This window comes from Halichoerus grypus, chromosome 12 (genome assembly GCF_964656455.1).
Source record: "Halichoerus grypus chromosome 12, mHalGry1.hap1.1, whole genome shotgun sequence".
Taxonomy (NCBI): Eukaryota; Metazoa; Chordata; class Mammalia; order Carnivora; family Phocidae; genus Halichoerus; species Halichoerus grypus.
Window position 1 is genome coordinate 86,261,175 of NC_135723.1, and position 24,345 is coordinate 86,285,519.

At 55.9% G+C, this 24,345-nt stretch overlaps 1 protein-coding gene across 1 annotated transcript in view; it reads right to left on the reverse strand.

The window, feature by feature from the left end:
- Positions 1 to 932: 932 nt before the first annotated feature.
- The window catches only part of PLXNA4 (plexin A4), a 419,546-nt gene continuing 396,133 nt past the window's right edge, over positions 933 to 24,345 (reverse strand). The window contains exons 26-32 of the mRNA XM_078059575.1: positions 22,539 to 22,642; positions 21,900 to 21,999; positions 20,568 to 20,758; positions 19,492 to 19,661; positions 15,600 to 15,812; positions 8,554 to 8,704; positions 933 to 7,655 (exon numbers count right to left, since the gene is read on the reverse strand). Coding sequence (XP_077915701.1) covers positions 7,560 to 7,655; positions 8,554 to 8,704; positions 15,600 to 15,812; positions 19,492 to 19,661; positions 20,568 to 20,758; positions 21,900 to 21,999; positions 22,539 to 22,642 — 1,025 coding nt within the window. The 3' untranslated portion in view covers positions 933 to 7,559. The remainder of the gene's footprint in view (positions 7,656 to 8,553; positions 8,705 to 15,599; positions 15,813 to 19,491; positions 19,662 to 20,567; positions 20,759 to 21,899; positions 22,000 to 22,538; positions 22,643 to 24,345) is intronic.

The window sequence follows — 24,345 nt, forward strand, 5'->3', positions numbered from 1 at the left end:
GCGTGGACCACAGACGGACGCAGGTGGCAGGTGGACAGCCATCCCTGCTCCCCGCTTCCACTGCCACCCTTCCCGTTCTCTTTCTCTCCCTATCCTGCTTCTACACCGGAGGTGCAATTGGGTTCAAGATTTCCACCCTCTATCCAAATGCTGGAGGTGGGAGAGACTGATGAAATCACTTACGCTAAGGCGTAGCTTGCCAAGAAGACTTACAGCAGGGACGGCAACTCGTGTCCTCTCCGGCACCAGCTCCGGCGGGCTCGTAGTGTGCGCCTGGAGGGCCGTGTTGAGAAGGATTCAGAGGTTGATCCGGCTTCATGGGGGAGAGATGACTGTTGACAGCACGGCTGGTAGCGTGCGTTATCACCTCCAGAGAGGTCTGCTTGGTAACTGCAGACAGAGCCCTAAGTAAAAGAGCGTACCTCTGGTGGTTGAGTTTAGATACCATGGAGCTGGAGAGAGAAGCTGACTCATCTGTGCGCCGTGGAGGCCTACTTACGGCCAACCTTCCCCTCTCCCCGCTTCTAGCCAGACACACGAAAAAAGACCCAAATCCCAAACTGCATTTTTATTATTTTTTAATAAACTTTATTCTATATTACAAATAGGTTTTTTTTTTTGTTCTGAACTGCAAAATAGGAATGCCTTATATTTACATACACAGGTATACAATTAATTATAACAAAGGTACAGAAGCTTGCCTTTACCAAGTTACAACTGGGCTCCAATTTAAATAGCATAGGTTTCCTTTTTAAAAACTTTTATTTTTTTAAATCTTTTTTTTAAATCTTACTAGGATACTCTTTTTTAAAAATCAAAACCAGAAGACCCTCTTCCTCTACTAGATTCCATCCACCTATCTTTGAGGCTCATTATAACACTGTTGTCTAAAGATATGTTTTGCTCTGTTCTAACAAAGGGCCAGTGTTCAAGGTGGGAGCTTTATGGAAACAGAGGTGGGGTGGGGCTGGAAGGGGGTGACCAGAGCAGGAGACTCCTGCCCTACCTCCTTCAACGGCCTCTCGCCGAGACTCAAAGACCTCCGCCTGTTCCTCAAACCACCCGCTCATCCTTCCCTGTTTCTCCTCTTCCCTCCAGCATCGGACTTGACTCTGGGTTGTGAGACCAGGCCAGACTCTGCTCCACCTACGCCTCAGCTCACTGAGCCATTCTCTGTAGCTGGTACCCTGGAGTTGCTGGTTACTATGGTAACTGGGCAGGACCCTGCTGGAAGAGATGGGCTGGTCCTTACCAGCTCAGGTGGGGAGGAGGCCAGCTGCACCCAATCCTTCCTGTCCATGTCGGGGCCTGGGGGTCTTGTTCTTGTTCAGCATCGCCATTGCATGACTAAGCAAGGACCTCAGGCCTCAGGGACACCAGACCCAGGCAGGGAGTGATGGCGGGGGGAGGGTCATCTACTCTAAAACACAAAGTCATTGGTTTCCAAATGGAAACAAGATTCTTTGAGGTAAACTAGCTTTTCTTTTTAAAGAACAGAAGGTTTAACGAGCCAACAGCTGGGGAGAACATCAGGGAAGGGAGGAGGAAGGAGAGCACACGAGACGCGCATCGCATCTTGGTCATGGGCCTGAACCGCAGCCACTAGTCCTATCTGGTAAGCGGTCGTGCTTGGTTAAGTGTCCTTTGCACTGCTCTTTAACTGTATCCTCTGTTTTGAATTCCACTCTTGGAAGGGAGCCCTTCCAAAATGTGCTTGAGTCATAAGATCAAAGATACTAACAAAAGAAGTTCTAATTCCAGTTAAAAAGAAATGGTAGAAGATGAGCTGCATAGAACGTGTCTATTTGCCATGAGCATTTGCACTCTCAGGGGAGGGGCCTTGGTCCCTCCATGACCAGTCCTGAACTGGGCATCCCTACGGTTTGAAGGAAGCTGATGGGGATGGCAGGGGGGCTCAGCAACACCAGGGGCAGCCCAGAGAGCCAAGATTGGACAAAGCGAAAGGAGGTGAGGAGAAAGGAAAGGGGGGCACACCGGACAGAGGGCATACGGCCCCCCTCCCACCTCACTATCTCTGCCAATGAGGACAGAAACCTCTTTTCATTTATTAGGGATCTTGTTTTGTTTAGCTTTGCTTAGCTGGGTTAGTCACCAGTCTACTCACGGAATTTAATTGGGACTCTAATGAGTATGTATCACTTTTACAACCAAAAAATCCTGTATATTTTATAAAGTTGGATAACTTCCCCTAATTAAAAAAAAATTTTTTTTTTTCAGGGAGCAAAGACTTGTAGTTTAAAAAAAAAAGGGGGTCTCTCTTGAAAGTCTGAAACTTTTACTATAGAGATTCCTTTGTGAACGGGAGGAATGTTTTCTCTGTTTTCCAGCGGAGGGCTTTGCGGCTCTCAGAGCACCGTGAGAGCAGAGGCTCATGGTTTCCCAGCCTCCCCCTGGAGCTGCCTCTCCGCGTCACCTGTGGCTGTACCCCAGCTTCCCCGCTCTGTAAGGGCTCTCATTGGCCACACCTGTGGGAGGAGAGGGCCAGCATCGCAGGCTTTAGCCATCCCAGGTGCCCGGGAAGCACCAAGAATATTAGCAGCCATGGAGGCTGCTTCCCCAGGCATGTCCACACCTGGGGAATATCCTGACCCATTTTTTAACAACAGGGGAGCCCCCCTCCTCAGCCCCAAGGCTCTCCTCATCCCTCACAAGTCACAGGTGAAGAGTTTTGTTTCTTCCTCCCAGCAGTTTGGACTTGACACCCACACCTGGGCTCCCTCCTTAATCTCCAACGCTTAACATATACAAACAAAAAATAACCTCAGACTCCAAGTAAACAGTCCATATACAGGTTAAAGAAAAAGGGACAGGCTGCGGGGTCAGGGGCCCTCAGTCACCTGTCCTGAATACTGACAGGAGGCGTGGGGGCTGACAGGAGGTCCTTGGTTTGAACTAGGAGCAAGAAGAAAGGCCAGGAAGGAGCCAAGATCAGCCTGGGGCAGGGTCTTCTCCTGGGGACTCTGGTACCTGGAGGTTATGCATGCCTAGAAATGCCTCTCGGAGGCCTTTCAGACCCATGCTGGGACCACTTGTTGGGGCGGCCCATTCCTGGAAGGGCCATGAAAGGGGTGTCTATGGGCCTCCGGCCTGCAGAACCTCCCTGCCTCTTCCCCTCCCTCCTTGCTCTCTCAGAGGTGGGGAAGTTTGTTCTTAAGAATAATTAACTTTAACCTTCACTAGGTTAAGTATTTGACTTCACATCCTGTGAAGCCAAAGGAAGTGTCCCCTAATTCCTGAGAAAGGAGACAGATGGAAAACAGGGCTTCCCCTGTTAGGTCAAAGCGCATGGCTGTTGAGGGTGCTGGAAACATCAGCAGGACTTGCCTCTCGGAGTGGAGGTTGTTTTGGGAAATCGTTGCTTGTGGCTCTTCTGATGGGGGATCCCCAGGGCCCAGGTGGGACTGGGGACCCCCAATCACTCAGGGAGGCAGTGCCGGGCTGGTGACAGGGGCCTAGAGCTGCCCCGGGGTGGGGCTGGGCTGTGAGGTCTGTGGCTCCGTGTGCAGCTGTGGGCGAGGGGGGCGAGGGGACACATTCGCCTCTGCGGGGGAGGGACACTCTCAGAAGCCAGACATGCAAGGGGAACACGAGCACAAGGAGCTCGGGTGCGGGGAGAGGGGTTGCTGGGGCACTACCTCCACATTAGCCTCGGGCTGGGGGTGAGACCCGGGCCCGAGTGGACCAGGTCAGCGGCCTTACCGATCAGCGACTCCCGCTTCTGCCTGGCACAGTCCTGGAGAGTCTGCTTCACTCTGGGATTATCGAAAAGGACTCCTCTCTCAGACCATAGCCCTGCTCAAGCACCTCGGGCCTGACTCCTCGGCCCACGGGCTCACAAGACGGAGGCTCTCGGGCTGACTCCGGGTGTTCATGTTGCTGTGGGGTGCGACCCTACCTTGGCCTGTGGACGCTCAGGCAGTCCTCCGCCCCCAAATTAAAACCACATTGAAAGAAGGCAAGAAAAAGTATTTTCCTGAGGGATTAACTGACACAGTAGCCAACTTCACTTAGTGGTACTATTTGCTGTTACCAAGAAATGTTGGGGTCTCTACTTATGTGGAAGGACAAAGAATGGCAAAGCCCACATGTGGGGAGACTTGTGCCCCCCGAGAGCAATGACCTGCCTGCAGCCATCTGTCTCAGCTTCTATCCATCGGTCCTTTTAAATTCAGGACCCCATAAAGCTCCCTGCCTCCCACCACCCCAGCTTCAGCCCATCTCTCTCCTACATTCAAAATCCCCATCTAACCTAGGTCAGTTATTCTGTGTGATCTCCTGGCGCCATTTTGACCCTGATGGTCTCAAGGGCTGGAGGGTGCAGGAGGCGGTTGAAGGGGGAGGTGAGAGGAGATGGGCCTTTTCTCTCTTCCTCTCTGCCCGGGACTCAAGAAGTTAGATAAAGATTCCACCTTAAACAGAGTTATGACCCTGCAAATTCACTGCCACGGGGGAGGGAGGCCTTGAGGGGACCTCCCTTCCACCGGACCAGTTTGCCCAGCTCCCTTCTCTGCTGTGTGCTGGTCCCCGTGCCCGCACCCCCGGGGCAGCTTTCGGGGTCTCTGGCCTGTCAGGAGGAGATCGTGGACCCCAAGGGGAGTTTTGGAAAGAACGTGGGGAGCCAAGGACAGCTTTTTGAAAATGCTGCCTTGTCTTTACTTTGAATCACACGTGCACCACGAATCCAAATGGAAAAAAATGGAAAACGAATGGAGAAAGGAAAGAGAATTTTTGTGGGGCAAGATGGGTTGCAGCTCTGGGTGATTGTGTCCTGTTTCTCGAGCCCAAGCAGGCCGCAGAGACTTCGGCAAACAAACACCAGCAGCGACCCCCCTCCCAGCAATTAAAGTAAAATCTGCCCCAACCCCCTTCTGAACCAGGAGAAAGGAGAACCAGGAGACTGTCCTCTCCTCTTTCTTCCTGACATTGAGGTTTCTCTGAGGTGTCTGAGAATTTTCTCTTACGACAAAACGGGGCAGGGGCGGGGTGGGGGGGGAAGTTCTGTACCGACAAAGGAACAATAACAATAATAATAATAATCCGGTAAAAAATAAAAGCTTCAGCAGAACCATGATAACAGTCTTCTTTTCTGCCTGTTCATTTTTTCTCTCTGTGCAAAACTTAAAAAATAAACCAAACACACTCGCTCACACATGCGCTCACACACACACTCAGCTTCCACTCAGCGAATCTGTGTTAAATATGTTTGTGTCTCTCTCCTCCCCACCCCCTCACGTGTGCAAATACAGCTTGGCGGCTGCAGTGCTTCCTCCGCCCGCCCCCCCTCGTGCTTCCTCTCTGGCCAGGGCCTGTGGCTTCTCGGGAGGAAATAAAAGGGTCGAGGGTAGAAAGCCCAAGCTTCTTCACCTGGCACTTCATTTGCCAAAACCTTTGGTTATTTTTCCCCCTCGATGGGTATCTTTTCCCCATTCTCCTCTTTCCGTGGTTAGGCTACTGGTGTTTTGTCCCCATCTGTCCTCTCCTTGATGTCACATGCTGCCCTGCTGTGGGTCACCTCCACCCAGCTTCCAGTCAAGTCCCGGCCTCCCGTGGGCGCTGAGCAGCCTGGTTTCCTGCCGACAGGTGACTCTCCTTCTCCACCCCCAGCACTCAGCGCTGAAAGCTAGTGTTGAAATGTCCTCAAGCTACAGAATGAATGAGCAAGGGTGGCGTAAGGGAATCACTTCAGGGTCCCCTCCACAGGACCAGAAATCCTTCTGAGCTCTCTGCCTGCTCCTGGGGTGCACACACACACACACACACACACCTATCCAAAGGGGCCAGAGTTCTTAAAAGTACAGGGTGCTCCATGGACTTTGCTGGAAATGGAGTGGTTCCTTCCCCTTTCCAATTGGGGCTCACTTTGAGTGGGTGACAGGGATGGATATCTGATGCTCAGGGAGTGAAGGCAAGACTGGAACCCTCACTCTCAACCACACCTTACATGATGCTTCTCCTTGTCCCCCAGAGCAGTGTACAATTAGCCACCAGGGCTGCTAGGAGAGAATCTGGCTTAGGGTAGGAAACTGGGCCAGATGGCAACTAAGGGCCCTTCAAGATTCAGGTTTCCATGACCCTCCATTAGACCGTCTCTTACCACAGCCCCTGCTCACCCATGTCTGAGCGTACATTTGCCTGACGGGCTGAAATGAGAGATCCAGAGATGGAAGGACAGATGGAGAAACAGACGCCAGGGCCGAGGTCCGTTGTATGTCTCTTCTGTCGTTGTTGGCCAGGTCCTTCAGCTTGAGTCCTTGGTCCCTCCCGGATGTGGCGAGCTGGCGGCTAGGTGTGCCTGGCATTTGGGTTTGTCTCCCGTGAGGCTGTGCTTGAGCGTGGTTCTCTCCGTGATGACTGGGGAGGAGGTGAGGAAGGGCAGGGACTAAAGAGAGCGGATGGTGAAGGAGTCCTTGCCAAGGAGGTCTGGACAAAGTCATCTGCATAGCAATGGCACCAGGCTCTGCAGGGGGACGGGGCTCAGCTCTCTGCCCAGCCTTCTATAGAGTTCTCAGGAAGGGTGGTGGGGACGGAGCCAAGAAAGGTGGCTGGAGGTAGAATCTCCTGGATGTACTCTGCATTTTACATTGACCCTTGATGAGCGCCGACCGAGGAGGCTGCAGGTGCTTTCCTTAGACAGCATCGACGATCTGGCAATGGATGAGGCCCGTGACGTGCTTCAGTTGCGTGCGGGGGTGAATGGAAAACAACAAATTCTGCTTCCAGGGTGGATGTGACTCTCTTTCCCTTTCTCCCCCTCCACGTGACGTTTCTGCTGCTCTGAGCCAGACTCGAAGGTTAGGAGGGTCTCTGCGGTGGCATGTAACTGCTGATTCTCCTGTCTGGCTTTCCATAGGCAGGGGAGGGGACGAGGCAGGCAGGTCCCTAGGAGCACTTGGAAGGGCTCCAAGAAGACCGCAAGGGGACAAGGTGGCCTCTGGAGGCCAACCCAACAGGTGAGAGGCGGCTCGAAAGTCACCTCCCAACTCGTCCCCCCTCCCAACCCCCAGTCCTCCATGCGCAGGAGCTGTGGCCCTTCTTCTCAGAGCTGCAACGGGCCCACATCCTGGCGGACCCCCTGGAGGTGGATATGGGGGAAGGGAGAGAGCCAGGTGATGTCTTCCCGGTGAAGATAATACTGAGCTCATTGCCTCTTCCCTAGACCAAGGCTCAGCCTGGTGTGGAAGGTGGAGTAGCGGCATGGGGGTGTCCTCTCTCTGGGGCTCCTCCTCCATCCGATGTGGTCAGCCTGCGGCCAGCCGGGAAAGAGAGCCCCGCTGATATCTTCTGGCCGGGTCCCCGCGTGAGCCTGGCCATCCTGAACTAACTGAGGGGCGGTGGCCTGGTTCCATCGTGTTGGCAGAGCCACAGAGAGAGAAGGGACGCAGGGAGGAGGGAGAGACAGAAAGAGGCGGAGAGAGAGACAGCGCTGCTCAGGGGATGCTGCTGACGCCAGTCGGAACTTGCACTTGGTAAAGATGATAATCTAGACTGAGGCACGGCTTGGTGTGTCCCTCCCCCCAGGGGCCCTGGAAGGACGGTTCTCAGCTGTCTAAGCTCATGAGGGTTATGACTTGTTCTAGTTTGTAGGCCAGTTTCTGCTTTCCGCACTGGTCGTCATGGTCCAGAGGTCCGAGGATCTGTTGAAGGGCCGAGAACAGGGAGGTTACTAGTCTGTGCATACAGGTCTGTGTTCTTAGGGCGTGCACAGACAGGGCGAGAGGCGCACACGAGGTCGCTGGGTCCGCAGGCAGCCTGGCTAATGGGGATGGAGGGGGGCGGGGGCGCGCGGGTGTGGGTACCCCTGGGTCGATGCGCACGGGGGTCGGCACAGACATCAGCGTGTCTGTGTGCACTCCGCTGCCCACGTTCACCCTGCAGGTGAACACAGCCCCACCCCCGTGTGAAGCATGGCGCCCGGGGTCTCTGGGGAACATGGTCTCACAGATATTAAGAAATCCCACCCCTCCTTCCTACAAAGGAATATCTTCCTCCATGAGCTCCCCAGGGCCCCAGAGCCCACATTTAGAAAGTCACTTGGCTTCACTTGTGTGTTAACAGACAAATATGCCTCCCAGAGTTCATTCTCATGCTTTCCCGGTCATCAGCACCAAATGATCGTGTCTGCCAAAGCCCTGTCTGAGATCAGATGGTTGGGGGAGGACAATGACAGTGAGGACGTGAGGGAGAAAGTGTTAGAATTTGACGCAGACTCAGGCGATGTGGGACTGAATAACAGACCTACCAGTTTCCAGCGAGGTGATCTGGGGCAAAACATGTCACCTCTCTGAACCCTCACTGCCTCAGCTGTAAAACGGGGGAACTCCCGGTCCCTGTGTCCCTGGGCCGCTCCAGTGGAGAGGGCACAGTCCCAGTCTGTGCCGCACAGCCCCCAAGTCCAAGGTGGCAGAGCGTTTCCCCAGCAGGGGTAGGGGGCTGTCTGGGGTTCATGCCTGGTGCTCTTGTGCATAGGGACTGCTATAGGCAGAGTTTTCCGTCTCCGCTCCATCCTTCCCAGCAGGTGCCGAGCAGGCTCACCTCCTCGCTGTACTTGCCCACGTAGGAGAAGATCTCCGAGAGCGCGCTCATGGCGTTGAACTCATTCATGTGCATCCGGGACTGCTCAGCCAGGTACGCGTTCATGTCCTGGTCGCTGATGGCCGGCATCTTCCCGATGTCTGCGTAATACCTGCCGGGGAAGGGAGTGGGGAAGAAAGGAGCTGGAGCCGTGCACACAGAGTAGAGGAGAGATGGAAACTCCCAGCACGATGTCTGGGGCCAGTGGATGCCGGTGCACAGCCCCCTGGGGACCATGGTGGGCTCTCTCCCACCTGCGCTTCTGGGGCTGGCCCAGGAGAGCCCTCTGCAGCTCTGGATGCAGGGGCACAGACAGAAGGGACGTGGCCCAGACATGGTCAGAGGGTGAACGGGGAGCTGGCTCTTGCTTGGGGCTTGCTCCCAGCCGCCGAAGAGTGTCCAGTCTGTCTCTGTGTCCTTCTGACACCTCCTCCCACAGACGCAAGGACTGCCCCCCGCAGGGCCCGGAGGCTCTTCCAGGCAGTTGCTCTGCATCGATGCCCTCCCCTCTCTGGGGTGACCCGGGAGGAGGGCGGGGCTGGGGGCTGCTTGGGGAGAGAGGCTGGCAGAAGGCAATCTGTCACTGTCACTTGCCGCGGTGCACCGCTGTCAACTGGTTAATTAGATGCCAACATTTACATTTTTAATTTCTGCAATTTGACATTTTCTGCAGCAAACCCCAGCTCCTCCGCCAGAGGGGAGTTGCGCAGTTTCCGAATGAGGACTGGAAGGGCCCCAGTGTCCCCGAGACAGCCCCGCCGCCCCCCAGCCGCTTGCTGACTGTGGGCCGTGGAAGGGGGCCAGGAACCCACAAAAGCAGGGAGACATCAGGGCATTGGGGAGCACCCCAGCTCAGCCTGCGCTGAATGCTTAGGGCTTCAAAGCTGGGGAAAGCAAGCCTGAGAACCTGGAACGGAGGAGGGTGGTGGGACGGTCGCTGGGGACAGGGACTAGGCTGAGGTGAGTGACGCATCCGGGGCACAAAGTTTTGGGAGAGGGTCTGGCTCACCTGTGTAAGCGCAGGTGCCAATGACAGGCCCCGGGAGCTCCCAGAACTCAGGGCTTGAGCAGGCGAGTGGAGGGGGCGTCCTCAGAGGCTCTGGGACAGTCTCACTCCTGGGTCCTGTGTCATTCGCAGCCCACGTCCCTCAGGGCACCCACCATGAATGCATAAGTCCTGTGCCGTCCCCCGCCTCTCCCCCATCCCTGCCCAGGAGTCGGGTGACAGGCCGACAGAGGGGACACTCGTGTGTTACTCTAGCCATCACGCTCAAGGGCCTGCCATGGAATGACAGTTCAATTTGCTGCCAGAGCATTTCTGGGCCGCCGAGGCCTGTAATGGCTGCCCTGCCCCAAGCCACGGTCTTGCTGTGACTGCAGACCTGTCGTTCATTCTAGAAACCTTCCGAGGGAGGCAGAGGGAAGGAGATGAAATCTGTGCACTCTGGCAAGGGAAGGGGCCGGTCGGAGGGCACCTCCTCCACCTCAGAAACCCAGCCCCACACAGACACACTCGCCAACTGCTTTGTTGAGCTGATTGCATTTTGGCAGGAGGTCTGGGCCCGGGGACGAGAGCTTAATGAAATGGCCTTTCTCAGAGGAGCCTGGGGCGTCAGATGGGGCCGTCCTGCCCTCAGCCTCACCTGGACTTCATCCTTCACAGCCTTCTCCGGCCCCCCGCCCTCCTCACGTTCAGGGTCCTCCGTTCCCTGTCCTGTGCACTGTGGCTCCTTCGCTCCGTCCCAAGGGCCCGCTCTCTTCCCGGCCTGCAGCCCACCCGTCGGCACCCTCAGGGTCCTCGGGGGCCTGGGCGATTTAACGACATTCCAGGTGTGAACGGTCCAGCGAGAGACTCGATTCATTGGCACTATTTCTGGAAGGCGATAAATGTCAGTGTTCCATTTTCCAGCGGAGACCCAGGGCTTCAGTGGTGGCTCCCCACCCCGCCCCTCCCGAAGACACGTGTGCCACCGTCCCCTCGCGGATTCCACGCCTCCCGAGCTGAATGTGCTCGTCGGGCTGGGTGGGCAGGTCACGTTGGGGAAAAGCGTGAACTGCTGACCTCCCTGGCTTCTCCACAGCCAGCAACCAGGCACTCAGTCAACTCGCCTGGGTCCACAGCTTCCTCCCAACAGTGACGCTCTGTCATCTGTGGACGGTCACTCTGTCACCTGACCAAGTCTTCACTGACAGGACCTGACTGTCATCAGACACAAAGACTCCTGCCATTTCCGTCCCCTGCTCATGAAGCCTCTCACGAGTACATGGATGGCCTGTCAGGCTTTTTGCATGTAGCACCCGGGCTCCTACTGCGGCCATTATGGTCCCTGAGGTGCACGAGAGCCCAGGTTAGGGACCACTGTCTCCATAGAAATAGCAGGTGCCCACCGCCCTATCCCTTCAACATGGCTTGCCTCGGTGTGGGCCAGTCACCCGGGCGATTTCTCCAAAGAGAATATCTAGAAAGTGTGTCTGTGTGAGAAAGAGAGGGAGGAAGGGGTTGGGAGTGGAGCGGGGAGAGGGCAGGGCTTCCACCCTTTCCATCTGAAGAAACGGGTGGTGGCCCACCTGGACGTGCTTTGCTTTATTCTAACAGTGAGGTCATGTCCACAGGCAGCAGCCCGGTTGCCTCCTGGCCGAGGCTGCTGGATTGGACCTGAGCACGTCTGTGGCCACACACTAGCCCATGAATGGATCAACCACACGTCCTCATCTTCGGCAGGTTCGGAATAGCTGAGCTGAGTCGCCACGGGCAGCTCAATTTTCTGGATGAGTGTGGGGCTTGGGGTCTGGCGGACACTCTGCCTGGTTCTTGACCCCAGCCCTGCGCGCTGCTGGCTGGCCCATCCACCCGACGGGGCATGCTGAGCCCGCCTTGACCTCTCCTCGCTCCCCTCCAGGGCTGTGCCCCACCACCCCCCAGGCTTGCCAGCACCCCTTGAGCCTGATAATGACCTTGCCCTGGGTTCCCTGGCTCTGTGGGCAATTGCTTCCTTCTCCGCTCCCGCTGGGCCGGCCTTTGCGCTGGGCTCCGCCACGGAGAAGGCTTATTGATTGTGAAGAATGCAATTATGCCCCATTAATGAACCTCAAACAAGTGTTCTTACCAGCGGGCTGTGCAGTGAGGAAGGGAAAGGTCAGCCCGGGCTCCTGAACTTGAACTTCCTCCCGTGGGATTTCTGCCTGCAGGTGAGCCCCTTCAGAAGGGACTGGTGCTCTGAAAGTCCCCTAAGACCCCCCCCTCTAACTGGCCAGGGTCTGGCAGGCTGGCCAAGGCCACGCCTGCTGAGGAGGGCTGGGTCCCACCACTGGCCCTCCCTAGCCTTTGTTGAGTTCGCTCCTACCAGATGGGACGCCAGTACCCGTGTGGGTCCTTGGGGAGCTGCTATAAAGGCAGGGCCCCAGAATGCTGAATTTCTGCCGTCGACCAGTCTGTACCAGTCTACATTTGTGGGCTTCTGGGGGATGGGCCCAGTGTGTGATGGCGGGTGTCTCAGCTCTGCATTACCATGGCTCCAGTGATCCCCAAAGTGGTCTCCAGTGCCCTGAACTCTTAGAAGAACAAAGTTTTGTCATCCCTTCAAACACCTCAAGGATGAAGGCGTAGACATGAAAAACGCTTAGAGCCTGATGTTCTGATGTACAGACACTTGGCTTGCAAGGCCCTGCACAAAAGTTCTTCCTCTGAGAGCCATTCCCTTACCTCTCCAGGCCCAGCGGAATCAGGCTGTCACTCCCGGAGCTGCACTATTACAGCTCATGGGGCTTGTTGAGTGCCCCTCCGTGTGTCTTCCTCGACAACAAGAGCCACGAGGGAAGGATCAAGTGTAATATATGCCGAGGGTCCCATACACTCCTGATGGAGACCATAAATGTTTGACCCATGGATTGATGAATAAGTTAATAAAATGTCTATACTTCACGTCCACTATTGCTCCCAGGGTGAACTGTCACAGTTTTATGTTTTGAATGGATGGCTTCCTTAGGGGGCATTTTTAAATATTTAAAATTCTTAACCTTTTTCATGCTGTGACACACGTGATAGATGATACTCAAATGTGTGGCGCACCCCAGTCCAGTTCTGAGCAGGTCAACGGTGGTGCCCCTCCACTCATTCCTACCTGGAATGCACCTGCACTTGAGAGCAGGTGAGAGAGGCTAATGCTGCCACAGGAATAACCTTGAGGCTCTTCCAATTTAAAATGAGAGGAAATCACCACCTAACATCATTTTCCTGCTCTTGCTAATGAAATAGAAACTATGACTGTTCAGGTCACACTCTTCATGGTGACACCAGTGAGTTCTGCTCTATGAGTGTAGTGGTTGATTGCTACTGGGAACCAAGAGATCCTTCTCCCTTTCTCTAGATGTGGCCATAAGCAAAAACCCGAATACTTGGATGGAGGCAGCAGACACTGGGAGTCTGCAGTGGGGCCACTGACCATTAGCATTGCAAGGTATTTGGAGGCAGGAATGGGATGGGAGGATGAAATGGGAGGACGGGGTTGGGGGAGGATGGGTAGATGAAGAAGTTCTAGGAGCTACAAGCCAGCATAGGTGTGCCAGAATGATCTAGGCTGTTCAACCACCAGAGTTAGTGAAGCCTCCAGAATCCACATGCTTCCCACCTGCTCTACAGAGGGGACCAGCCAGGGCAAACCCTGTTTCTTAGGTGTGATGGGACAGAAGGCCCTCCCCAGATGTGTGTAGGGTGCCGTCTACCGCAGTGAGTCACTGAGCCTGCGTCCTAGGTGGGCTGTCTGCAGGCTCAGGCAGTGACGTCACAAGTGGGTGAGCCCTGGCCACGAGACGTTGGCTTCTACCGTCATTCTTCTAGACTGCAGGCTGCCGGTGCCCTTGGTAGGCCGAGGTGGGGGACCGGGCTCCCTGGGGACCATGAGCGAGTTCTGTGCGTCTAGGCTTCACCTTCCAGCAAGCAGACAAGCTCGGAGGCCAGGCTCCTCGGGCAGTGATGTGGAATCGATCCATCCATCACCAAGTGGAGAGGCACTCCAGACTTGATCTCCAGACCTGTTCACACCGTCTCCTAATCCCTCCGCCTCTGTACCTCGTCCCAGAATGAGGGGAGAAAGGGTTTGGGTGGGATCTCAAGCTAGCGAAAGATGACTCTCCTGAGAGTGGCAGTGGTTGCTAAGAAACTGGCGGGATAAGAAATGGAAACCATCGAGCCACTCCTAAAAATAACCCAACGGACCAGGCTTCCTCATGACCCGTGGCAGCTGAGTGGCACAGATTTCAGTTAGCACCGAGCAGCAGGAAGGCCATTAGCCCCGCGCATGCATCACTCTCGCCCCTGCCTCGCGAACTGTGTTCTGGGGAGTGTCCTCTCTGCAGATGTCTGGGCAGTGCCCCCCGCCCCCCACATCCCCGCTTGCTTGCTCCCTGCCTGAGGTCCCAGCTCAGTGACGCCACACCAGTGCCCGGATCACCTAGCCCAGCTGCTGCCTCTTTCCTCCCTCTCTTTGCTGAAGACCACACAGGAGGGCTTGTTTCTGGCAGCTCTATTGTCAGAAGAATGAGCCACCATCTACGTGGAGGGAGGTGAGAGCCTCTCCTCGTGACTCAGACATAATCCGGTACAAGGACAAGAGAGCTCTCTCTCTGTCGGCCGACACCGATGCCCACCTCACGCATCAGCAGGGAGGGGTGGGGAAGATCTCAAAGAACAAAGGGGAGAGGAAGAACAAAATGCAATCCCTTTGAGCAGAACCATGTTACTGAGATGGCCAGGACTCCACGGCCTCTTAGTTATTCCCTCTTTACAAGGGAAGGCAATTTTCAAGTATGAACACAGAGACTGTCTCTTTGCCACAGGTGAAATGATCCTGTTCAGTTTGTCTCCAGTTACTCAGTCAAGAACAATTTTTGGCATCTTTTACTCTTAAAAAAGGCACCAAATCTGAGCTTCCATCCAGGTTTCCTGTTTTAAAGCTACATGGTAAAATCAGGACTGCCATGTGGAGTTGTGCAGGTTGTTCACTGCACAAAGGTGCTTGGCTGGACAACCAGTCCATCACTCAACAGACCATGCACCCTGGCCTGGGGTTCCTCCAGTAGGAAAGGGCACTTTCCTCAATTCACACAGAGGCACCATATAGGTTGCCCTAATAGTAAAGACGTGATGTGGGAGTCAGCTGAGTTTGGGGATCAACTCTCCTCTTGGCCACTGAAGTCATCTTGGGCTGATTACTTAGCCATTCTGAATGTATATTTCTTCACTTTCATGGGCAGAAAATGAGGTTATAATCCTGTCCTCTTATATCCCAGGGCTACTGGCATGAATAAATAAATAAAGCTTTGGCTGGTTGCCTAGCTCAGGTGCTTGGTATGTGGTGCTGATTGGCCCGGACAAACCACTGATGTTCTTCACCAGGAGTTAGCTTTGCATGAAGATGGGCTCCCCAGCTTACGGGTGGCCCTCCAGTCACAGGACGCTGCGTGAGACAATGACTAGGTCAGGACTCTGGTGGCTGAGAAAGCACTGTGGGGCACACCCAGGGCAGCAAGAGCTCGTCTTGGGGAGCTCAGGGACTGGGGCAGAGGGAAGTGTCAGAGTGACAGCGACATCCCCACCGGACGTGGGGGGACTTGCCGATGGACAGGGGCAGATAGGCAGGGGGCTCCTGACTTTCTGTGCAAGATGTTATTCAGTCCCTCGAAGGTTTGTTTGTTTTGTTTTGTTTTGGTGGGGATTGGAGCAGGGGCTGTATTTCCTTCCTGGGCCTGGAGGCATTTCAGGCACGGGAAGATCTGGGGCCCTCCGTGCAGGGAAGCAGAGCCCAGTGGGACCTCCAGCCAGGGCTCTTGTTTCAGCTGACGGTACCATTGGGCTCACGGGGGTGTGGGCATTGCAATCGCAGGATCGGGCTTTGTGAATGACTCGTCTGTAAGCACCGGCCCATTCTGGAGGGGATGGGACCCCTAATCAGGGCCAGTTGCTTGCTGCAGCAAGGGGCCCTGCCTTGGCTCCCAGGCCCAGCACTCACCTTTCTACCCAGTTTTTGTAGCTGGGGATGTCCTTGGCGTAGAGCAGCTTGTTGGAGGGGGAGTCCTTGCCCAGCCGGTGCTCTGATGTGGAGCAGGAGTCCATGAAGGTCTGGGCCACCACGGACAGGCAGGCGTCCGTGATGCTGTTCTTATGGATGTCAAACACAAACTGGGGGTTCTTGATCATGTTGACCCAAAACCGCAGGGGCAGGCTGTGTGGAGGGAAGAGGCAGACGGTCAGAGAACACAGGGCAGGAGTCTGTGGTGTAGCCCGGAGAGTTCTCTGGAAAAAGAGAAAAGGCTGGGAACCAACTGTTCTTAAGCAAAGCCTCTGCCACTAACTTACCTGCCAGGAAACCGAGGATCAGCCGGGCTGGATAACCCACCCACAGCTAAAATGTTGATGGGCCCTGGAGAGGGCTTGGTGCCCGGCCTGCACTGCGGGCCTGCAACCCTGGGCAGCCCAGGGCTTGGGGCTCAGAGGTAGCCAGGACAGAGTTTCTGACTCTGTTCCACTGTCCGCCCCCTGTGCTGGACACAAGGCATCTCCAGTTGGCAAACTTGAAAGCATAACCTGGAATATAGGCTTTGTGTCTTATTCTCTGCCGTCCACTGTATGACTTGGAAGAAGCACATCCTGCCTGCCTGCCTGGGAGCATCAGCTTGATCCTACACGGTGAAGGCCCTGGGGCTGAGCACTTTCAGTGTAGCTAACTGATATCTCCTCTGTGAGCTGGCATGCCTAGAAACCCACGTTCACAGCCTTCAGCTGCTCCCTCGTGTTCCCTCCTTCCCCTCCCTCCTTCTTGCACTTAGCACCTACTGCATACCAGGAGCTAGCTAGCACCTGGGGATAGGTGTGAATAAGACACATCCTCTGCCCTCAAGAAGCCTGCATTCTGGTGGGTTCGTGGGGGTGTCAGACAAGCCATCGAGTATGTGCTCTGAGAACTGTCAGTGCTAGAACCCAGGGACATACGGGGTCTGATGTGGGGCACAGGGAGGTGTCGTCCAGTCTACTCAGAAGCGTCCAGAAAGTCTGCACAGATGGAAAGACACTTGATGGTCTGAGTTTTAAAGATCCACAGGTGTTCCTTAGCTGGAGGAAGCCTGGAGGCAGTGGGAGAGGAATCAGCTAGACCAAGACAAAGAGGGGAAAACCGTGCAGTGTGGTCTGATAACTGCAAGTCACTGTCTGTGTTGCCAGAAAGGGTCCTGGGGCGTCGGGAGAAAGCGCCCACCTGCCGCCTTCGGCCACGCTCGGCTGGCTCTCCCGTCCCGTGGCTTCCATCCAGCCCACTGGGATGCAGAATAGGAAGCGGGGTGGCACCAAGCAAGGGATGGCCTCTCTCCCTCCCTCTGCCCCTGTCTGCTCACCTCCTGCCCTTTGCCCTGAGTTTTAGTGTTTGGGTTGCTGTCCCCACGGCTGCGAGTAGTTACAGTGCTCCTATGTGTTTGGCTTGCCTCTTGGAGCTTAAACTCTTGGAACTACTTCCTTCAGTACGGCGAGCACGCTATTCCTCTGTCGTATCTTCCAGCAGTCAGTACCTCATACGACAAATGCTAAGATACAGAAAGACCGCCTATTCAAGACTGCCAGTCAATCAACAAGTGTTCCCTTCCCACAAAGTGTGCGGTGCGGGGCTCGGGCAGGCAGCACTGACCATGTTCAGTGGCGCTCGTCGCATCCTGGGAAATAGGGAATAGGAAATAAAGGGATGGCACAGAAAAATTGTGACACGCAGTGAAGGTCAGGGTCCTTGTAGGTGCCCGGGAGACCACGACAGGGTCAGAGCTCTGGATCAAGGACTCCCACACCCGTCCGCACCTTCCTGTTTCTGGAAGTGCCACCCAGAAGAGGGACGCCGCTGTCCCTATCTGCCTTGTCGTTGTTCCTCCCAACACTCCCCCTGCGTCAGCCAGTTGTGCTGACCGGCCAATCAAACAGGGACGCCAGGGCACCACACCGAGGCTCCTGCCTAATGAAATATTAGCATATTATTAACATTAGTGGTGGCACTAATCTCTGTTTGATTGCAGCCACTCAGGCTAAATGAGCAGGAGGTTTATTTCAAAGAGAAAAGGTAGGGGGATTGTTGAAGAAGGGGGGTGGGGGGGACAAAGTGAATTACAACTTTGGCCAGGAAAAAAGAAGTCATCTTTTTTTCTCTCAGGGACAAGAACTCTAAGTCAGCACGCAGATCTCACAATTCCCAGGCGAACTGCTTCTTGCCTGGGCAGCGAGCAGGGTCAGGGGGCGTGTGTCCTTTGGAGCAAGACCTGGAGCCTGCTGCTGACTCTGGTACTGGCCCGGAGTTCCTGGTGAGGACAGCAGGGTACTGGGGAGAGCTGGTGTGAAGGGAAGGCCGGCCCCACGCCAAGGGCATCATGGCATCATCCTTGGAGGTGGCCCTCCCCCAGCAGGAGGTATGGGCTGAAAGCTAACTGTTTAGACACCATCTCGGGGGGTCTGCTTGTAATGGGCTAGGAGGGCAGGTAGGGGTGTTTTGGAAAGACCCCTCTCCCCAGCCAGGACCAAGAGCCAGGCCGGGCAGATCATGTCTTGTGTCATGACATTCAGATGAGGTGGTCGGTAAGGGAGGCTTGCTGCCAGAGAGAAGCAGATTGGGTAGGCCAGGGACGTGGCCCTCGGAACAGCTCCGAAGAGTCGTGCTCAAAGGATGGGCAGAGCTCAGTGCAATCTGAGCCAGAGGCGGGCACGGGGACACACCAGGCCTGGCAGGCCTCCCGCAGGGAAGAGGCTCCACCCAGTGCTCCCGCACTAAATGAGGAATCCAGATTCTAAGAGTCTTATTTCAAAAAGGTTGCAAGAACCCCACTGTGGAAGATCATCTCTCACCCGAAATTAATGTGGGAGTAAACCCAACTCTTTAGTGCGATGCTCCAAACTTCTGTTCCTGCCGGCTTTTCCAATTTCGGCAGAGACAGCACTAATCCTCAGGTGAAAGAGAGGAGAAGCCAGAGCAGATGACATGAGATGAGGTTTTAGTGCCACTTCTGACTTCTGTCATCTGTGTTCGGTCTGGGGCTGCAGCTGGCTGTCGGGATGGCTGGCTGCGCCCCTGGTGCCGGGCCCGTCCCAGTGGTCGGCAGCTGCTGGGCAGCAGGTTTGTGCTGCTTTGGAAGAATATTCTGGGGAAGAACAACCTGGGACAGGGCTGTTTAAAAGCTACAGGGAGGTGAGTCTGGAAAGGATGGGACTAAATATAAGCCGGCCTTGCCCGAGGGAGAGCCCTCAAGTAGAGACCACCTTGGCCCTGTATCGTCATCCATATGGAGCCACGGCTTTGTGCAAGGTTCCACACCAAGTGCCGAATACTGCTCTCTGACCTTGCAGTTGCAGACGGAAACCCAGAGCATACACACGCCAAGGGAAAGGGGCATATGTGGTACAGAGAGAGGGACCACAGTGGAGACACCTAGAGTGTCAGGACAGAGAATCCTGCTGTCTTGTGGTCTCAAAGACAGACGAAGCAGATTTGAGAAGGTCTTTTCCCCAAAGGGAGTTTGGAAGAGGAGTTTGGGGGAAGAGAAGGAAGACTGTTGCTTTTCGAATAGAACGGAAATACCTTTTGTTCACCTAGATGACTTAGGTCAAAACTGTGCTCCAGAGTCACTGTTAGGTGCTCCTTCTAGGACCGGCTGCCCACATGCATCTCCTCCCATCGCGCTGGCCTCCCTGTCCCACCAGCTCCCTGCCTGTCTGTCGCCCACTGAGGCCAGGGGCCAGCCCGATGGCGTCTGCACGCTCAGCGTCCGAGAAGTGAGAGCGGAGGCGAGCACGGGGATGGGAGAGGGTGCGGAGGCCGGGAGCCCGCTCCCGCTCCGAGGGCCTGCCTGCGGGGGCAGGGGGGCCCCGGCCACACTCACCAGTTGCTCTTCCAGGTGTGGCGGACGTGGGGGTCGTGAATGCCGTGCTTGTCCGCCTGCTCGTCCAGGAAGTCGAACATGTACTTGATGGCCAGGGGCAGGGCGGAGCCCCGGTGTGCCGTGCTGAAGATGGTCTCGAAGAGGTCGTCCACAAACTTCTGCAGGGTGCCCTGTGGGCAGAGGGGCACCTGTTCAGACGCAGCCCTGCCCAGGGAGCTCTGAGGCTGGGTTTTAAGATCTGCCCGGCGGCCCAGGAGAGGGGACAGGAGGATGGCGTGCAGCCTGGCCCACCGGGGTGAAACCCGGTGAGTGCTTGCATCACATCCCCCCCGGGCTTCATCTGTCTCCAACTGCTTTAAATCCCCCCTGCCGGTGCAAAATAGGCAGAATGCTGATGACTGGACCTAAGGAAGCCTTCGTCTGCCAATAACACGGGTGGGTTTAACGCCCTTTGGTGGTGTTATTTTCGCCCCTTTCACAAATGCTCAGGAACAACTCAGTCGGTCAGAGCAGACAAACGCAATCTGCTGGTTCTGTTGGGGCATTCTTCACCCCGGCCAGTGAACGCTTCCTCGCTTGGCTCTGCCGAGAGCAGGGCTCAGGCCAGCCTCACGACTGAAAGGCTAACGGCAGGTACACAGTGTCCCCAGAAGCAGGACTGGAATAGTGCCTGGAAGGTCACTGATGGAGCCCCCGTGTCCCTCCCTAGGGAAGGTGTATGACACCCGCGAGGAGTCATTCTCTCGTGGGGCCTGGCAGAAGGGCATGAACAGATGTGATCAGTGTCTCTATATGTGGGAATGGGCGCAGAGAAGGATGGAAACCAAGCTTCAGACTGCATGCCAACAGTGGGGCACGGGTGGGGTCTGCCTGGGGCACCGGTGGCAGTTCCAGTCATCGGCAGGGTTGAGGGGGATTCTGCGGTTCTGCGCGGGGGACGAGTCCTGGGGCCGAGTGGATAGCAGAGGGGTCCTGGCACAAACGCTAGCTACCTGCCATCTCTGAGATTTTGGTGAAGTGATGGGGTTCCTTCCCATGCCCCACACGTGCCCTGAGCCCTGTGTGAAGTCCCCTACCTTCGTGGCCAGGAGACGTGTCAGATAGATCTCAGACACCATCTTGCTCCCCCGGTCGCCCTCCTTCTGGTCCCCATGCTCGTGGTTCTTGACCAGATGCCACATCTTGACTCCGCTCTCCAGGTCAGGGGTGATCATGGGTGTGCGCGAGCGGAGGCTGTCGGGGCTGCCCGTGTACCGGATCATGTTTTCTGCCAACGCAATGACCCCGCGCGCGTGAGGCCGTTACGTTACCCCCCTGCTGCCCCCCTTCCAGCCGTGGCCAGTGCTGTCTGATCCTTCCTGCCATGTGCTGGTGCCTTGCAAGCAACCATTCCCTGGAACTGGGATGCTTTGCCCGCCACCTCCAGGAAGCTCTCCAAGGCTGCTTCAACCACAGAGATTCCTCGCCCTCCTGTACTTGCATCTCTCCAGCCCTTAATTATTTGATTTCTAAAAATAGAAGGCTGTCCCTTGTTAAACTGTTCCTTGTAAGATATCTGAGGTGATGTCTCAGGATGTGTTCTGTGTGGCCAGCTAAGGAGGAACGGAAGAGCAGGCAGCCTGCTCCCTTCGTGACTGTTGACCAGCTGAGTAATCGCCCTGTCACCTGCTTCCCTGCATCCTCCATCTGGCCAGGGTCAGTCCTTCCCACCTGCTTGCTGACATGTGGGGTGTGGCAGAATGGGTGTGGTGCAGAAAAGATGAAGGTCCTACTGTGTGCAGGCTCCGCTGTTTTCTTCTACTTATTTTTACCCTGAGCCTGTGAAATCAGTAACCTTTTCATTCCCTGTTTTGCTGGGAAGACCAGGTCTTAGAGCAGTCAGGCAGCTGGCCCCAGAGCTCACAGGTGGAGGCAGAATGGGGCTTCACTGGGGGCTCCCAGCCGGCTTCCAGCACCTTCTCCCCCACCCACCACAGAGCCAGAGACCTGGGTCTGCACCTTCCCGCAACGGCCTCCGAAGTGTGACCTTTACACGTCTCTTAGCTTCTGTGCATCTGAGTTATAATTTGCTAATCTGCATAATAGGGGGAAATAATAATTATTTAATTCACTGATTGTTACGAACATGATGTGCGATAATGAATATCACAAAAGTGAAAGCGTCGTGTAGACTGTAAGGTGCTCATGAAGGTTAGATTTTCTTCTTATTTTCAAGGGTGAAGGTCCTATTCCTGCACCCGAGTTCCAGAATGGGGAGACTCGTCCCCGCTCAGGCCCTCCGCAGCGACGGTCAGCCTGCCTGCCTCCTGTCCAGGGCTCCCATGCCTTTCAGCGGTGCCGCCGTTGTGACCGTCACCACGGACAAGCTCGGGTGTCCTCTCCTCCCCGGGATGATTCGGAGAACTCACCATATTTACTCGCTGAGGTCCTGGAGACTGTGGAGTTGTTCACTGCATTGTAGGCTGTCACCTGCTTGGACACTAAAGCCACCACAGAACCATCTGGCACCTGCAGGGAAAAGGCTTCTAAGAGCCTGGGCACAGAAACTCTGCCACCTCAGGAAATAAGGACAATCAGAATTCACTTGGACCTCAGGGGCAATCACAGAGGACCGGGGGACTTTGGAGGCTGTCGGCTTGGCTTTGACGAAACGAGACAGACCTAAACACTGAGTAGTAGCCTACGCTGAGGATCCCTCTTGGAGCAGCTCTGGCAAGAGCTTCTCACCAGCACCCTCCTTCCCCATGCTTCCCTGGCAGGGCACCCGGCCTCACACCCCAGGGATCATCCAAGAAAGGGCCTTTTCTTGGGGACTTGTCCACACCCTGCTGGAAGCACGCATGTTGGGATCCTATCTCCAAAAAGGTTAAGGTCTCCTGGCTGGGGGACATCAAGTTTCCCTGGGTCACTAAGGGATCAGAAGTGCTGGCGGACAGGGGCATGTACAGCTTGGTGTCCGGCCTCTGGGGGAGCCTGTTACTCAAGGCCCGGGGCTTGGAGGGAACTGCGGGTTAGTGAGCCCCACCCCGCCTGCGCAGTCACCCCACCTGGTAATGGGCCAGGGTGTTCAGTCTCTTCCAGTCATTCTCAATTTTGGTGGTGATGTCTTCATCCTGCAGGATCATCCTCGCCCCGCTTCCTTGTCGCCACTCTGCAGGGAGAGCAGCTGCATCTCAGAGAGGCCCCTGGGCCCCTCTTGCCGGGATCCCGAGGGCCCCAGTGTGGGCAGGACCCATGGACAGACAGGTGCAGGCAGATGCTCCCTGAGGAGCAGGGAGAGGCTCTCAGTGCAGAGGGGTCCTGAATTCCTGCTCTGGCCCTCATCCCAACTAACTATGGGACAAAAGCGGGATAACATCACCTGTCCTCCCCTGCCCACCTGTCCCCGTGAGTGGCCACATTGGTGAGTAGATGCTCAGTGAGTACTGGCTGAATGGATAGGGCAGGCCAAAGCAGCAGCATCACCACCAAGGCTCGTGGGCTTGACTGCAAGGTCGTGGAGCTGATGAGACCAAGCCTGCAGGCTCAGTCTGGGTGCACCCTGGTCCAATTCCAGGGGCGTGTCCTGCACCCAGAAGCCGTCAGGTCGGTCACCCTTGGCAGGGAGGCTGGGTGAACATGTGTGCAGAGGTGAGCAAAACCCGTTCTCCTGGCCAGGATCAGCCCAGCCCCACGGAGCCGATGTGGATAGCGGCATCTTGCTGATCTATCCAACACCTAATTATTTGATGCTACACGCATGTACTTCTAGCCGTACGTTCTCCTCAAGGGCCCAGACGCCCACAATGCACAGGCTCCCTGCTGCATCCCACGTGGGGACGCAGGAGACTGTTTCTCATCAACCACATTGCCGTCACCCCCCGTGGTACAAATCACATGGAGATGAAGACGCGCACACTCCGGTCTTCAGATGCACGCACACGGAGCCCCGGGTGCACGCCAGGCACGCACCCGCGCTCCAGTGCATGTGCACGTGCACACCCACACACGCACATATGTTCACATGCGCACACCAGAAGAGAAAAACAGCCTTTTAAATTCAAATGCATTCCCATGTGTTGCAGCCAGAAAGCCCCGAACCCGGCTTCTAGGCAATCGGCGCAGACATCGGTGCTTCTGAGCTGTGCAGGAGCCCCGGGATTCACAGAGCGCAGTGGGGTGCTGGCCCGAGTCAGCCAACATCCTCGCCTCACCCCGCCGTGTACGGTTCCTATGGCTGAGCTGTGGGCCCGCCACCGGCCACCTCTGCCGCACGGAGGGCCCCGAAGCCTCCCTGCCTTGTGCCCGTGGCAGGTCCAGTGCTACTGATGGGGACCAGGCCCAGGAAGGGAGCTGCCTGCCCTGAGCAGCAGCAGACATGCTCGCAACACCCCAGTCCCTGCTCCATTCCCGCGCTTGCCTGCTTTCTGGTCCGAAGCTTCCCGCGGCGCCGGGCCGTCCCAGGAACGAAAACACACGGATACCACACGTGTTCACGGCAGCAAAGGGGCCTCACTAGGTGCGTGGGGACTGCCGGTCATTCAGTCCCGCGGACGGCACGGCTGAAGTCGATCGCGCTGCTTAGGGCCCGGGGGCAGGTCGGGTAGGACACTAAGGGCGGCACAGAGGCGGCAGGGTTGGGTTTGTTGGGTCTTTTGCTTTTGTTTTTCATTTTCTGTAGGTATGTAGGGATGCAGGGGTTTGTGAGTGGCGGGGCCAGAGTCGTGGCACATCTGTCAGCTGATCTGCGGTAAGTCCGACTCCTGGAGGCCAGCCTGGAGCCAAGGAATGTGGCAGCAGCGCGCTTTAGCCCGGTCCCACGGCAGGCCCTAGAAGACGAAGCCTCTTGGGTCTCCCCCGCTTGCCGGTGAAGCA